This window comes from Stegostoma tigrinum, chromosome 4, assembly GCF_030684315.1.
Source record: "Stegostoma tigrinum isolate sSteTig4 chromosome 4, sSteTig4.hap1, whole genome shotgun sequence".
Classification (NCBI taxonomy): Eukaryota; Metazoa; Chordata; class Chondrichthyes; order Orectolobiformes; family Stegostomatidae; genus Stegostoma; species Stegostoma tigrinum.
Genome location: NC_081357.1, coordinates 5,461,071 through 5,478,500, shown reverse-complemented (window position 1 = coordinate 5,478,500; position 17,430 = coordinate 5,461,071). Strand labels below are relative to the sequence as shown.

Below are 17,430 nucleotides of genomic sequence, written 5' to 3'. Positions count from 1 at the left end.
CATATTGACATACTTTATCAAATATAACTATTTACTACACCTGATGAGAGGCTGCTGAAGCCTTTTAGCCTCAGGTTCCAATTCCATGTGATCTGATATCAGTATGACCCAGGTCCTTTGAACCCATTCAGTAGCTATTCTTGGAGTTAAAAAATATATAAGCCTTTCCTCTATACCTCTTCCTTATGTTCTCATGGCTTGCACAGCATGCACTAACTGGAATATACAGTGGAGAGAGGTTTAATTGAGGCATTCGAGAAGTGTTGGAGGATTATTTGAGTAGAGATAGTGTGTGTGATTATGGGGAAAAGTTGGAGTTTGGCACTAGGTAATGATTTTCATTTGAAGAGTGAGTGCAGGCACAATGGACTAAATTGTTTCCTTCTGTGCCATTACAATTCTGTGATTTTCAGTTAACATGGCAGCAGATTTGGGAGGTGACAAAAGAGTTTATGCTAATTTTTTACCCTGCTGGGGTGGTATAGTGACAATATCACTGAACTAGCAGCCCAGAGCTCAGACCAATACTCTGGAGAGATTTAATTTAAATTTTAAATTCAGTGAATACATGTGGAATGCTTATGCCCAGTAATGCTGTTGCAAAACTATCAATGTTGCTGTAAAGACCCATCTGCCATCCGTGCCTGGTCCTGACAAGTGACTCCAGGCCCACAGCAATGTAACTGACTCTGAAATGTCCTCTGAAATTGTTTAGCAAACAAATCATTTCAAGGGCAATGAGGATGGAGAACAAATACTTGCCATCCAGTGTCCAAAATTCCACAGCAGAATAATGAAAACAAATCTTGATGAACAGGTGATTTCTTTAAGTACCCATTCCCTGTAAATTATTTTACGTGGTCACATACATATGGGTAGATTCTTCCAGGGCCTTCCATGCAAGGATCTCCTAGAAGTGCAGAATGCAACATCAGGGAGCTCTGCTGCAACACAGTCAGGGAAGACAGAACACATTTTGTTTAAAGTACTAGCTGCTATGTGGTAAATGTTCAGTTTGAATACGGCTGAATAGATCGGTGGACGAATGAATAAACAAGTAAAGTGGTAGGTTTCATTCTTCACTGGGCAATGTCGGCTTAGGGAGCTGTGCCAACATTTAGTGCCGATTCCAGTTTCAACTGTCATTTTTGTTATAAGTTTATCCAAAGGCACTAAAAGGATGAGGATGACATTGGCTGGTTCAGCATTTATTGGACATCTCTAGCTGCCCATGAGAAACACAGAAACATAGAAATTGACAGTAGGCTGTTCAGTCCTTTGAACCTGCTCCAACATTCAATATGATCATGGCTGATCCTCTATCTCAATGCCATATTCCAAATCAATGTTGATTAGAGTTAGTCAGTATGGCTTTATGTGGCACAGGTCATGCGTCACAAGCCTTATTGAATTCTTTGAGGATGTGACAAAATACATTGATAAAGGTAGAGCAGTGGATGTGGTGTATATGGATTTTAGCAAGGTATGTGATAAGGTTCCACATGTTAGGCTCATTCGGAAAGTAAGGATGCATGGGATACAGGGAATTTGACTGTCTGGATACAGAATTGGCTATTCAATAGAAGACATAAGTTGGTCGTAGGTGGAAAGTATTCACCCGACAGCTGAGTGACCAGTGGTGTTCCACAGGGATCGGTTCTGGAACCTCTGCTCTTTGTGATCTTTATAAATGACTTGGATAAGGAAGTGGAAGGGTGGGTTAGTAAGTTTGCCAATGACATGAAAGCTAGTGGAGTTGTGAATAATGTGGAAGGCTGTTGTAGGTTGCACTGGGACACTGACAGGATGCAGGGCTGAGCAAAGAAGTGGTAGATGGAATTCAACCCAGAAAAGTGTGACAAATGGGAATTCCAAATGAAAGTACACAGAAAAGCTACACAGACTGACCAAGTACTGAACTTCAACAGTAACTATCCCAACTCACACAAACAAAGCTGTATGTAAATATCATTTAAATGAGCAACAACACACCAGAGCAGCACTGAACTACGCCGAGAAGAAGACTACCTCTTCCATGTTTTCAAGGACAATTGATATCCAAAAACTGGGTAAGAAGATGCCTATTACATGAACAACACCAGGAAGATACTACACGCCCCGACAGGCTCATCATGTTATCTTACATCAGGAACACATCGGAACTAATCATAAGACTCCTACAACAACTGGGCATCAGAGTGGCACACAAACCCACATCAACCCCATGACAACTGCTCAGCCGAACCAAAGACCCACTACCCTTGGATAGGACCAATGTCATAATCAAGATTCTCTGCAGAGACTGACAAACACTGCATCAGACAAACAGGAAGGAAATTAACAACAAGGGTCCATGAACATCAATCGGCCACAAAAAGACACAATCAATACTCACTCATCTCTATCCACGTAGAGAGGAGAACCACCAATTTGATTGGGACAACACCAAGATCCTGAGTCACGCAAAGCAGAGGCAGGCACAGGAGTTCCTAGAAACCCGGTACCACGAAGAAAGCCACCAACAAACACATAGAACTCAACCCCATATTCACTCCATTGCGAAGGAAAACCTTAAGTGAGGGAATCCAACCCAACGGACTCGAGAGTTTAAAAACCAGGTGGGAAAACACAATGGCGCTTCATCGGAGGCTGTACTGATAACGTTACCCAGCAGGGTAATGAAACATCTGCGGAACACCAACGAACCAGCTCGGCGAGGCAACCAACTACAACATCCACAGCCCGAGCTACAAATCTACTCCAAAATCATATCAATCTCTTTCTTGAACATATTCAATGACTCACCCTACACAGCCTTTTGTGGTTGCAAATTCTACAGGTTGACCACCCTCTGAATGAAGTAATGCTCTATCATTTCATTTCTAAATGGCTTATCTGGTCACCTGAGACTGTGTTCCCTAGTTCTAGAAACCCCAACCATGAAACACAATCCCCCCCCACCACCCTTCTCTCTGATGAAGGGTCTAGGCCCAAAATGTCAGCTTTTGTGCTCCTGAGATGCTGCTTGGCCTGCTGTGTTCATCCAGCTTCACATTTTGTTATCTTGGATTCTCCAGCATCTGCAGTTCCCATTATCCCCCTATGGTCAGTCTGTCTACCCCTGTTAGAATGTTGTGTTTCAATTAAATTCCCTTTCATTCTTCTAAATGCTAGTGAATACAAGCCTAGTTGAGTGTGACATTCTCATGTGACAATCTTGCCAAATCTAGTATTAGCCCAGTGAAGCTTTGTTGAACTATCTCAACGGCAAGTATGTCCTCTCTGCATGCAATGCTCCAGGTGTGATCTCCCCAAAGCCCTGTATAACTGCAGTGAAACATCTCTACATCTGAAATGAAATCCTCTGGCAATTAAGATCAACATGCCATTTGCCGTCGTAATTTCTTGCTGCACCTATCTACTCTCACTAACTGGTATACAAGATCCTTTTGTACCACATTTTCTAATTTATTGACATTTAAATAATATATTGTGTTTCTGTTTTTCACGCCAAAGTGTATAATTTCACATTTACTATTGTTATTCTGCATCCATTATTTATTTGCCTACATACCTGAAGCCTCCTCATATCCTCCTCACAATTTACAATCCCCTAATTTTGTGCTGTCAGCCAAATTAGAAATGTTGCATTTGGCTCCCTCATCCAAAGTCGTTTATACATCACAAATATCTGGAGTCCAAGCACTAGCATACCACTAGACACTGCCTGTCACTTGGAAAAAAGATCCATTTATTCCCACTCTGTTTCCTGTCTGTCAACTTTCAATCCATGACAATTAATTACCCCAATCCTGTATGTTTTAATTTTGCCCAGTAACCTCTAATATAGTATTTGATCAAAATACATCACATCCAATTGTTGTCCCTTATCTATACTTCTTGCTACATCCTCAAACAACGCTGGCAGATTACTTAAGCACGATTTCCCTTCCATGACTTAATGCAGGCTTTGCCTTGTCCCGTTAATGCTTCCTAAGTGTTCTGTTATTACTTCTTTTATAATAGAATCTAGCATTTTCCCCACTACTGACGTTATGCTAACTTGTCAGTAATTCCATTTTTTTTCCACTGTATCCTTTTTTAACAAAATATTTGAGTCACATTTATACCCTCTAACCTGTAGGAACTGTTCCATAGTCTGCTGAATTTTGGAAGATGACAGCCAATATATCCAGAGATAATGGTAACTGCAGATGCTGGGGAATCCAAAATAACAAAGTGTGGAGCTGGATGAACACAGAAGACCAAGCAACATCTTAGGAGCACAAAAGCTGACGTTTCAGACCTAGGCCCTTCATCAGAAAAGCTCTTCCGAGTTCATCCAGCTCCACACTTTGTTATGCCAGTATATCCAGTTCCACTTCTTTTAGTACTCTGGGATGTAGATTATTAGGCCTTGGGTATTTGTCAGCCTTTAACCTCATTATTTATCCTTTCACTATTTTCTCACAAATAAGCATTTCCTTCAATTCTGCTCACTTACTACACCTTGGTTCCCTAACCTTTAAGAAGACTGAACTAAAGTTTGCATGCAATTTTTCTGCCAGTTCTTTGAACCCCATAATAATTGCCAGCTTCCGACTTAAGGAACACACATTTGTCTTTGCTAATTTTCTTCTCTTCACAGATTAGAGTGATAAGTGTAAAATTGAAGTCATGGGTGTCATTTATCTACATGTAAAGTGCATTAGAAAACTAGATAAATAAGAAAAAATTAGAAAAATAATACTGTTGGGGAGGATTTCATGCAATGTACACATGATATTTCTGGAGTAACAACTAGACAACAGGCTAACCTAGATTGAGAAAGTATTAATGAACAACCTTGTTGTGTAGGCAAGAGCAACTGTAAAATGATACATTACTCATCAAGATGGAGAGCGAAAAAACTGAATCCAACACTAGGGTTGTGAACCTAAATAAAGGAAATTACAAAGGTATGAGGCGTGACTTAGCAATGACGGATTGGGGAACCTAAAGGGCTTTATAGTAGATAGGCAAGGGTTCACATTTAATATTTGTGTCTGGCAAAAAATTAAAAGAGGGAACGTGGCTCAACAGTGGCTTTCAAAAGAAATTAGAGATGGGATTAGATCTACAGATTACATATATACGACTGTCAGAAAATGTATCAAGTCTAAGGATTGAGGGAATTTTAGAATTCAACAAAGAAGGTCAGGAAGGCGTAAGTAGAGTATAAAAGTAAAATTGGAGGTTACGTAGAAACTGACCTTAAAAGCTTCTATAAATATATGAAGAGAAAAAGACTAGCAAATGCAGATAGAGTCAGAAGCTGGGAAATTTGGGACCAAAGATATGTCAGAAGAATTGAATGCAGACATTGGTCTGTCTTCACAAAATAGTACATAATAACTTCCCAGCAATGTTAGGGAATGAAGGGTCTAGTGAAAGGCAAATTTGATGAAAATCACTATTTGTAAGAAAATGGTGCTAGGAAACTTAATGAAGTTAAAGACTGTCAAATCACCAGAGCCTGATAATCTACATCTCAGAATACAAAAGGAAGTGGCCTTTAAATATTGGATGTATTTTTGGTGATCTTCCAAAATTCAATGTACTCTGGAACAGTTCCTACAGAGTGAAAGGTGGTAACCATAACCACACTATTTAAAAAAGGGAAGGAGAAGGAGAGATGAAACAAGAGAATTATAGACCACTTAACCAAACTTTAGTCATGGGGTGTTCCAGAGAAGGAATAGCCAAACTCTGTCTGATAATTAAACTAAAATATAAGGCCCAATCTGTTGTGACAGGAGCAAGGGGCACCCAGTACACCCAAAACATCCAAAGAAGCTCGTCTTTCCATCAAAATCTATTAAAAGAGTTGTTAAAAGAAAGAAACTCACTGATGTCCACTCTACAAATAAAAAACAATTTATTTACTTAACCCAATGAACAAATTAACAAAATTAATTACAAATCAACAATTCCCCCTAATACTACTAACTACTTCCTAATGGGTCTAAATTCTACTGGAATGTTTTTAAACAATGATAAGTCTCACTAACATAAACCCAGTTAGTACACTCACAATCAATTTCACCCCATCAAGCTTGGGTCCGAGCCTTTTACTACAATCATTGGTAACTGAACCAGCTGCTTTTCATAACAGACCAGAATCAAAGTTGTAACTTTAATCTGTAAAGCTTCCTCAGTACAGGTTCTTAGCCGATCTGAGGTCTTGTGCAAACTTAAGGACAGGAATCCAGAGTGAATTCCTCCACCGACACCCTCATCCGCCTAGCCGAACTCGTCCTCACCCTCAACAACTTCTCTTTTGACTCCTCCCACTTCCATGGGCACCCGCATGGGCCCCAGCTATGCCTGCCTCTTTGTAGGTTACGTGGAACAGTCCCTCTTCCGCACCTACACAGGCCCCAAACCCCACCTCTTCCTCCGGTACATTGATGACTGTATCGGCGCCGCCTCTTGCTCCCCAGAGGAGCTCGAACAGTTCATCCACTTCACCAACACCTTCCACCCCAACCTTCAGTTCACCTGGGCCATCTCCAGCACATCCCTCACATTCCTGGACCTCTCAGTCTCCATCTCAGGCAATCAGCTTGTAACTGATGTCCATTTCAAGCCCACCGACTCCCACAGCTACCTAGAATACACCTCCTCCCACCCACCCTCCTTCAAAAATTCCATCCCCTATTCCCAATTCCTCCGCCTCCGCCGCATCTGCTCCCACGACAAGACATTCCACTCCCGCACATCCCAGATGTCCAAGTTCTTCATGGACCGCAACTTTCCCCCCACAGTGATCGAGAACACCCTTGACCGTGTCTCCCGCATTTCCCGCAACACATCCCTCACACCCCGGCCCCGCCACAACCGCCAAAAGAGGATCCCCCTCGTTCTCACACACCACCCCACCAACCTCCGGATACAACGCATCATCCTCCGACACTTCCACCATCTACAATCCGACCCCACCACCCAAGACATTTTTCCATCCCCACCCCTGTCTGCTTTCCAGAGAGACCAATCTCTCCGTGACTCCCTTGTTCGCTCCACACTGCCCTCCAACCCCACCACACCCGGCACCTTCCCCTGCAACCGCAGGAAATGCTACACTTGCCCCCACACCCCTATCCCAGGCCCCAAGATGACATTCCACATTAAGCAGAGGTTCACCTGCACATCTGTCAATGTGGTATACTGCATCCACTGTACCTGGTGTGGCTTTCTCTACATTGGGGAAACCAAGTGGAGGCTTGGGGACCGCTTTGCAGAACACCTCCGCTCAGTTCGCAACAAACAACTGCACCTCCCAGTCGCAAACCATTTCCACTCCCCCTCCCATTCTTTAGATGACATGTCCATCATGGGCCTCCTGCAGTGCCGCAATGATGCCACCCAAAGGTTGCAGGAACAGCAACTCATATTCCGCCTGGGAACCCTGCAGCCTAATGGTATCAATGTGGACTTCACCAGCTTCAAAATCTCCCCTTCCCCCACCGCATCCCTAAACCAGCCCAGTTCGTCCCCTCCCCCCACTGCACCACAAAACCAGCCCAGCTCATCCCCTCCACCCACTGCATCCCAAAACCAGTCCAACCTGTCTCTGCCTCCCTAACCTGTTCTTCCTTTCACCCATCCCTTCCTCCCACCCCAAGCCGCACCTCCATCTACCTACTAACCTCATCCCACCTCCTTGACCTGTCCGTCTTCCCTGGACTGACCTATCCCCTCCCTACCTCCCCACCTATACTCTCTCCACCTATCTTCTTTTCTCTCCATCTTTGGTCCGCCTCCCCCTCTCTCCCTATTTATTCCAGAACCCTCACCCCATCCCCCTCTCTGATGAAGGGTCTAGGCTCGAAACATCAGCTTTTGTGCTCCTAAGATGCTGCTTGGCCTGCTGTGTTCATCCAGCCTCACATTTTATTATCTTGAATTCTGTTAAAACTGGTTCTGCGATTGCTAATACATCCACACTTGTCAATTTCCATTAGTACTGGATGACCGTTCAACTAGACATTTATTGTATTTGGTTTCAATTCGAGTTTGAAAGCAAATTAACTGTTCAGGATATGTCCTTAGTGAGGCTATGCAATTACCTGCACTCAACTGGTGTTCTCCATGCTCAGTTAGACTGGCAAGGGTGTCCACTTCTGTCAGAATGCTCTGTGGCTCATACACTCCACTTCCCACATTTTCCACTCATTGAAGTATCTGTTGAAGTCCAGTTGGGCTTCAGCTAGTAAGTATTTTTGCATGGTTACATTATTAACTCCACATACCAAAAGGTCTCTAAGTATCTCATTAAGGGTTAAACCAAAGTCACAAGCTTCTGCCAGTCTTCTCAACCTTGTCAAAAATTCTGATTTGGGTTCCCTGGTTTTCAAATTGCTGAGATAAAACAATAGCGTCTCAGATTTAGAGGAGGCTTGAAATCATAACAGATCTTAACTTTGTCTAAAGTTCAGGGCAAATGACTGCACCTCCCAGTAACGAACTATTTCAACTCCCCCTCCCACTCCTCAGATGACATGTCCATCCTGGGTCTCCTCCAGTGCCACAACGATGCCACCTGAAGGTTGCAGGAACAGCACCTCATATTCCACTCAGGAACCCTGCAGCCCAAAGGTATCAATGTGGACTTCACAAGCTTCAAGATCTCCCCACCTCCGGCCACATCCCAAAACCAACCCAGGTCATCCTCATCTCCCTAACCTGTCCATCCTTCCTCCCACCTACCCACCCCTCCCACCTCAAGCCCCACCCAACCTCCTACCTACCAGCCTCATCGACCTGTCATCCTCCCTGGATTGACCTATCCTCAATCTAACTCACAACCTATAGTCACCTTTACTGGCTCTACCCCCGCCTCTTTGGTCTGTCTGTGTCCTCTCCATCCATCTTCTCCTTTATCCATCTTCCATCCGCCTCCCCCTCACTCTATTTAATTCAGAATCCCCTTCCCCTCCCCCAATTCTGATTAAGGGTCCAGAATCAAAGCATCAGCTTTTCTGTTCCTCTGATGCTGCATGGCCTGCTGTGTTCATCCAGCTGTACACCTTGTTATCTTAGAGGTAATGGGAACTGCAGATGCTGGAGAATCCGAGACAACAAAGTGTGGAGCTTTTCTGATGAAGGGTCTAAGTCCAAAACGTCAGCTTTTGTGCTCCTAAGATGCTGCTTGACTGCTGTTTTCATCCAGCTCCACACTTTGTTACCTTGTTATCTTAACTTTGTCTGTCACTTCTTGAAAGGTTTTAGAATTCCTCAGACAAAGTTAGGATTCTAATAACAGAAAAAGCTGCAACTGCACAGGTTATGAGGAACATTACTCATTGTTTTTCATAGAATCCTACAATGTGGAAACAGGTCCTTCAGCCCAACAAGTCCACAGCAACCTCAGAGCATCCCACCAGACTCATCCCTTATAAGCCACCTAATCTACATATCCCTGAACATTGCAAGCAATTTAACATGGCCAATCCAGCTAGCCTGCACATTTTTGGACTGTGGCAGGAAACCGGAACATCCAGAGGAAACCCAGGCAGACATGGGGAGAATGTGCAAACTCCTCACACAGCTGCCTGAGGGTGGAATTGAATGCAGGTCCCTGGTGCTGTGAGGCAGCAGTGCTGACCAGTAAACCACCACACCTCCCTTTTCATCTGCCACAATGTCATTTGTCTGGAAAAATTAATTCATCCTTTTCACAAACTGGGCTCAGGCCTTTGCAGCAGGGTCAAATGGGCAAAGTTTGTTGCAATCTGGTTTCTTCAGGTCCATGCTTTACTTCCATTGCCACTAAAATAATTCCAAAGAGTCTGGAATCCCATCAACAAGTCAGCCTTTATTTGCTCATGAACAGTCCTTGACTTAAGTACTGCTCCTTTCAGAGTCAGCTCTCAGAATACCAGAATCTCTGACGCTCCCCTTTTTATCTTTCACCCAGGGCTCCCTGATTGAACCAGATTAACAGCCCCAATCAGATAACTCATATTCTATTTGGTCCACCTGGCTGACCTCGTTACAGTCACTACAGATCTGTGTTCAAACATGCTCAGAATGAAATTATGTCTGCTCATACCTCTGAGTAGTGCCTATTATAAGTGTCGTGTTCTGGAGCCTTACGTATACAATGTGAACATCACAGTTTGAAGAGTTTCAGGCATAACTGTCTCTGTGCACCAACTGTTTAGCTGTACAACATTGGCTTCACATTGGTAGTCCTAAAGTGTTGGTCTTGCATGAAATGGTTGGCAATGTTTGAGCCTGGGTGGTGTATAGCACACAGTGACTTAATCCATAAGAATCCATCGGAATTGCAAGTCCTCAGGTGTGTTTACTTAACATTTTATGGCTCTATGTGTAATGCTGCCTTCCCTTGAATAGCTGCACATTGCTTACTCTCCTCATAGGTCAAGGCACTTGTCCTACCCAGTCTGGATGTGGTCGTATTGCTGGAATTTTCAGGATGCTGGCAGGTGACAGAAAGACCCTCAGACAACAACAGTAGAGAAATGAATATGCTGGGTTGTTAGGTTGAAGATTATGTTTGGGTACAATTTTGCCACCGCTGATGGCTCAGAGCACCCCAATGGGTGCCCATGATTGAATTGTTAGATCTCCTTAAAGTCTATCCCACTTAGTATTGTGATAGTAACACACAACACAATGGAGGGTGTTCTCAATGTGAAGATAGGACTCTGTTTCCACAAGGACTATTGAATGGTCACTCTTACCAATAATGCAATCAACAGACACATTCATTGCAGGTAAATTGATGAGGATATGATTAAATAGATTTTTCCCACTCGTTGGTCCTATCCAACCTGCTGCAGACCTACTTTAGCAGTTATGACCTTTAGAATTCAACCAGGCCTGTAAGTTGATGTAAATAAAAACTGAAAGAATTGTACATGCTGTAAATCAGAAACACAAACAGCAAGTGCTGGAAAAGCTCAGCAGGCCTGGCGTCATCCAAGGAGAGAAATCAGAGTTACGTTTCCGGGTCAAGTGACAATTTCTCCATTTTGAGGGCCAAACATTAACTTATTTCCCTTCACAGATGCCGCCAGGCCTCCTGAACTTTTTCAGCAATTTGCTTTTGTTTCTGTAAGTTGAGGTGCTACTGCTGAGTTAATCTTTTGATGAACATTTAATCTCACTCAACCAGAGTATATTCTGCACCCTATCCATGCTCAGTTCTTCCTCCAAGTGTTCAACATGGATGAGTCCTGATACTTCAGACTAGGGAAGGATAATGCATGGTCATCAGCAGGGGGTTTCCTTGCTCATGTTTAATCTGATACTATGAGATTTCATGGAGTCCAGAGTCAATGTTAAATATTCGCAGGGCATCTCCTTTCAACTGTATAGAGCTGCACCATCATCTCTACTTAGATGATGATAGTGGGTCTCAGACATTGTCTGTAAGGTATGATTTTGTGAGTATGATTATGTCAAACTGTTGTTTGACTAGTGTGTGTGATAGTTCTCCAATAGTTCATGTACACAGATCCTTGAAAGTTGCCACCCAGGTTGACAGAGCTGTTAAGAAGGCATACAGTGTTTTAGCTTTTATTAATAGAGGGATCGAGTTCTGGAACCAAGAGGTTATGCTGCAGCTGTACAAAACTCTGGTGCGGACGCACTTGGAGTATTGCATACAGTTCTGATCACCGCATTATAAGAAGGATATGGAAGCTTTGGAAAGGGTGCAGAGGAGATTTACTAGGATGTGCCTGGTATGGAGGGAAGGTCTTACGAGGAAAGGCTGAGGGGCTTGAGGCTGTTTTCATTAGAGAGAAGAAGATTGAGAGGTGATTTAATTGAAACCTATAAAACAATCAGAGGGTTAGATAGGGTGGATAGGGAGAGCCTTTTTCCTAGGATGGTGACGGCGAGCACGAGGGGGCATAGCTTTAAATTGAGGGGTGATATAGGACAGATGTCAGAGGTGGTTTCTTTACTCAGAGAGTAGTAAGGGAATGGAACGCTTTGCCTGCAACGGTAGTAGATTCGCCAACTTTAGGTACATTTAAGTCATCATTGGACAGGCATATGGACGTACTTGGAATAGTGTAGGTTAGATGGGCTTCAGATCGGTATGACAGGTCGGCACAACATCGAGGGCCGAAGGGCCTGTACTGTGCTGTAATGTTCTATGTTCTATGTTCTATGTTGTGCACTAGCCCCCAACTGTTAGCACTAGTCCCGCAACAAAATCACTGTGCCTTCACCAGTAGTGGGTTATCTTACAATGAAAGGTTGGACGGACTAAGTCAGTATCCTAAAGTGTTCTAAACAATAAGTGGAGATTTGATTGATAGGGTAACTACGCAGAGGATATTTGCTCTTCTGGGAGCATCAAGAGCTAGAGGGCACTATTGAAATTTAAACCGAAATGGGGTAAAATTATTTTCTCTTAGATGTTTGCAATTCTTTGGAACACTTCTCCTATAAAAGCTGGCGAAAAAAACAATCCTGGAATATTTAAAGACAGAAGTTAATGAATTCTTGTAATATTAAGGGTAGATTAAACTTACAGACAGAGGTAATAGCACCACTTAGTCCTTCAAGCCTATTCTGACATTCAATCTGATCATGGCAGGATCATCCAACTCAGTACCCTGTTACCACCTGTTTCCTATACTCTTTGATCCCTTTAGCTCTAAGAACTATACTTAATTTCTTCTTGAAAGCTGTCAATATTTTGGGCTCAAGTGCTTTCTGTGAGTGAGAATTAACAGGCTCACTACTCTCCATGTGAAGAAATTTCTCTTCATCTCATTCCTAAATGGCCTTCTCCATATCCTTAGACTGTGAACCGTGGTTCTGGATTTGCCTATCATCAAGAACATCCTTCCTGCTTTTACCCAGTTTAGTCCTATTAGAATTTTATAGATTTTAATGAGATACCCTCAGCCTTCAAAACTCCAGAGAATATAGTCCTTACCAGCCCAGTCTCTCTTCATACCTTAATCGTGTTTTCCCATTGCCAGGAGTAGCCAGGAATGCAAACTTGAGGTTATACTCAAAGCAACTGTGATCTTATAGAATAGTGGGGCAGGCTTAAGGAGTTGAATGCCCCATGACTGCTCATTTTTCTATGGCAAGTACATCTTTCTTAGGTAAGAAGACCAAAGCTGCACGCATTTCTCCAGGTGTGGTCTTAGCAGGACTCTGTACATTTGCAGTAAAACTTCCTTGCTCCTGCATTAATTTCAATTAATTAATTTATCTTAATTAATTTTAAATAATTAACTAAGTAGATATGGCAGGCCAGGTGATGTGTTATAGCTGTATGATTGGGAGCCAGCTGGTCCCACTGAGAATGGCAGTGACGACATCTGCAGCAAATGTTGGCTGCTTGACGAGCTCCGGCTCAAAATTGATGAGCTGGAATCCAAACTCCAAACACTGCAGCACATCCGGGAGGGGGAGAAATACCTGGATACTGTGTGTTTCAGGGGGCAGTCACCTAACTAATTTTGTTTAACTAATTTGGTGGAATTCTTTGAGGACATTACTTGCATGGTAGATAATGGGGATCCTGTGGATGTGGTGTATCTGGATTTCCAGAAGGCATTTGACAAGGTGCCATACCAAAGGCTGCTACAGAAGATAAAGTTCCATGGTATTACAGGTAATGTACTGGCATGGATAGAGGATTGGTTGACCAGTAGAAAGCAAAGAGTAGGGGTAAATGGGTGTTTATCTGGTTGGTGGTCAATAGCTAGTGGTGTCCCTCAGGGATCAGTGTTGGGACCTCAATTGTTTACAATTTACACAGATGATTTGGAGTTGGGGACTAAGTGTGGTGTGTCAAAATTTACAGATGACACTAAGGTGAGTGGTAGAACAAATTGTGCAAAAGACACTGAAAGTCTGCAGAGGGATATAGATAGTCTAAGGGAGTGGGCAAGGTCCTGGCAGATGAAGTACAATATTGATAAGTGTGAGGTCATCCATTTCTGTAGGAATAACAGGAAAATGGACTATGTCTTAAATGGTAAAAAAAATCGCATGACGCTGCTATGCAGAAGGATTTGGGTGTCCTTGCGCATGAATCACTGAAGGTGGGATTGCAGGTGCGGCAGGTGATTAAAAAGGCAAATGGAATTTTGTCTGCCATTGCTCGAGGGATGGAGTTTAAAAGCAGGGAGGCTATGCTGCAGCTGTATAGGGTCCTGGTGAGGCCACACCTGGAGTACTGTGGGCAGTTTTGGTCTCCTTACTTGAGAAAAGGTATACTAGCACTGGAGGGGGTGCAAAGGAGATTCACTCGGTTGATTCCAGAGTTGAGAGGGTTGGATTATAAGGAGAGACTGCGTAGACTGGGATTATACTCATTGGAATTCAGAAGAATGAGGACAGATCTTATAGAAACATAAGATTATGAAAGGAATAGATAAGGGAGAGACAGGGATGTTGTTTCCGCTAGCAGGTGAAACTAGGACTAGAGGGCATTGCCTCAAAATAAAGGGAAGCAGATGTAGGACTGAGGTCAGGAGAAACTTCTTCACCCAAAGGGTTGTGAATCTGTGGAATTCCCTGCCCAGTGAAGCGGGTGAAGCTACCTCACTGATTGTGTTTAAGGCAACACTTGGTAAATTTTTGAGTAGTAAAGGAATTAAGAGTTATGGTGAGTGGGTGGGTAAGTGGAGCTGAGTCTCAAAGATCAGCCCTGATCTTACTAAATGGTGGGGCAGGCTCGAGGGGCCAGATGGCTTACTCTTGCTCGTAGTTCTTATGTATTCAAAAAATTTTGCAATGAAACCCAACATGCTATCTGCCTTACTAATTCCTTGCTGTATCTTTATATTGGTTTTAGTGACTGGTGCATGAGGACACACAGGTCCCTTTGTACATCAAGAAGGCAGAACCACTAGCTACTCCAAGTACAGTTGCATGGAAAATTGTTGAAATTTCAAGAGAGTCAGGGAGCAAAGGTAAGTGTAATAACCATCATTAAGGAGAAGATGCTGGGTCAGCTGACGAGTCTATGTTGTGATGTTGACAACTTAGCATGTGATTATTCCTTGACGTGCTCAATAGATTTCATTATTTTATTCGGTTCACCATCTCTGCTCCCTGGTTTTGTGCTTTTGGTTTTGAGAACTTGTAGTCTTTTATAAAATTAAATGGCTTATTAGTTCATTTCTGAAGGTACTAGTTAAGAGAAGTATTTGACATCCTCACAAGTGCAATGAGATTATAAGCCAAAAATTGGTAGGGTCGATTATACACTTCTGTGAAAGTCCAGAAATAGTGATAGGAAAAAGTCCCGAATACAAAATATTGGAGATGACAAATGGATGCAAATGTTTACAATACCTTAACTGTCATATCCCTGTCTTGCAGCCACAGCTGGTTGAATCTTTGAAATTGTTCTAGTGCCCTCACGACTGCATCCCTGGTGGTGTTGACAGAAGTAGACAGCATTGCGACTAATTTGGTTACATCTTTATGTTCTGCTACATTGTGATAAAAGTTCTTCGGTTTCCTTAAATTCCTGCTTTCATTTATTTCTGTTTAAAGGACAAGTTTACACATTTTAAAGACAGTAAACTAGCATAATAACTTGTATTAATATAGTATCTTTAATGGAGTAAAGCACTATTAAGTGTTTTAGTTGTATCCGGACAGCTTCTGATCTTTTAAAAATATAGAAATTAGTAAATTTAAGGGAATCCTGCTCTTTAGGTGCAAATGTGACAGAACAGAACCAGACCTGCCCAAATAGAAATACTTAGAACCTGACCCAAATTGTGAGGTCAGGACACTTCTACAGCTGGTTAGTCTGCCTGTGTCTGCAACAGTATTTCAGTGGCATTAAATCTAATACGTACCTCAGGGGTGGTCTTCAAATTGAAAAGAAAAACATGAAACAGTTCTCATTTCTGAATGGACCTGACTTCACTCCAAAGGGTAGGCTTTCCCAGAATCAGAGAATAGTTCCAACACGAATGGAGGTCATTTAGCCCGCAATATCTGGGCCACTTCTCTGAATTCACAATTTACTCAATGTCAATGCCTGCTTTCTCCCAAAAATCCTGTACACTCTTCCCTTTTAGATAATAATCCAACACCCTTTCGAATGCCTGAATTCAATCTGCCACTACTGCACTCTGTCATTGCAATCCAGGTCCTAACTTTCTGCATGAAAATGTTATTTCCCCTCGTGATTCTCAATATGTCTATCAAATTTCTGTTCAACCTTCTTTTCTCAAAGGACGTTTCTCATTCCAGAAACCATATCAATAATGAAGATCTTACAAGCACTAGTTCCCAGGAACACTCCCCCCTGAAGTAGTCCCACCAGCAAAAATATAGCAATATCACCAGCCAATCATAGGATAGGAGAAATGGGTGGAACATGAGCAAACTACTTCAATTTCAAAGTTTAGGAATAGATAGGTGAAGGACCTGTTCTCTGACCTTACATGCCAAAAGAAATTTCACACTCTTGAATTTCTGGACATCTAAACCTTTTTAAAAAATGTTATAGAGGTTCTATAGTTCCTCTAAGTTTTAAAATGACTTGGCATTTTGTAATTCAGTTCCTTAAGCCTAAATATGTTCTCTAGTAACTACTGCTAAAATAGTGAGTTATGAGCCAATATTGTCATGCTTTTGAGCCTATCACATCAGTTTTATGGTTCTCTTGAAAACTCGTCATATTGTCATTCATTGTTTATGATCCTATAATTTATTGCTTATGATCCTGTGCAGATTTAAGTTTTTGTCTTGAAGCAGTCTCAAGCCCGGTCACATGTATGTTTCTGCATGTCACTTCCACGCTTCTCATTGAAATAATTCCACAGAGGCTGGTATCCCATCACCAAGCCACTCTGTACTTATATGTGGAGATTCCTTGTCACTGATCCAGCTTTCTCAGAGCCAGCTGTCAGAGTGAACACAACCTCTGACACTCCTGTTTATATCTGTCAGGCAGGGTTTCCCTAAGTGGGCCAAATTAACATCCCAAACCAGGGAACTCAAATTCTACGAAGTCCACCTGGCTGACCTGATTATAATCCCTGCACTCAGGTAAAATGCCAGTTACCGCCAGGTAGAATCCTATATTCTTTCTGAAAAATTCTTTTGAAAACTGCACCATTGTAAAATGCCAGTTACCCCCAGGTAGAATCCTATATTCTTTCTGAAAAATACTTTTGAAAACTGCATCATAAGTGGCTTTATGGATGTCCTTGCCTGGGAGAAGAGATCATGGGTACAATGATAGTGGTTAAAAATTCAATGGTGTAATCCTTCACCAATTGCCAGTTCTGGTGAAGGATGTTAAGATAAGAACTTGAGAAGAGTCATATTCAGCTCAGAACATTACCTCTATTTCTCTCTCCACAAATACTGCCAGGCCAGTTGTGTTTCTCCAGCACATTCTACTTTATTTCAGAA

General features: G+C 42.5%; 1 protein-coding gene across 1 annotated transcript in view; it reads right to left on the bottom strand.

Annotated features, from left to right (window-relative positions):
- The window catches only part of LOC125452339 (dynein axonemal heavy chain 8-like), a 1,009,221-nt gene that overhangs the window by 499,964 nt on the left and 491,827 nt on the right, over nt 1-17,430 (bottom strand). The window contains exons 41-42 of the mRNA XM_059645685.1: nt 17,002-17,226; nt 15,346-15,539 (exon numbers count right to left, since the gene is read on the bottom strand). Coding sequence (XP_059501668.1) covers nt 15,346-15,539; nt 17,002-17,226 — 419 coding nt within the window. The remainder of the gene's footprint in view (nt 1-15,345; nt 15,540-17,001; nt 17,227-17,430) is intronic.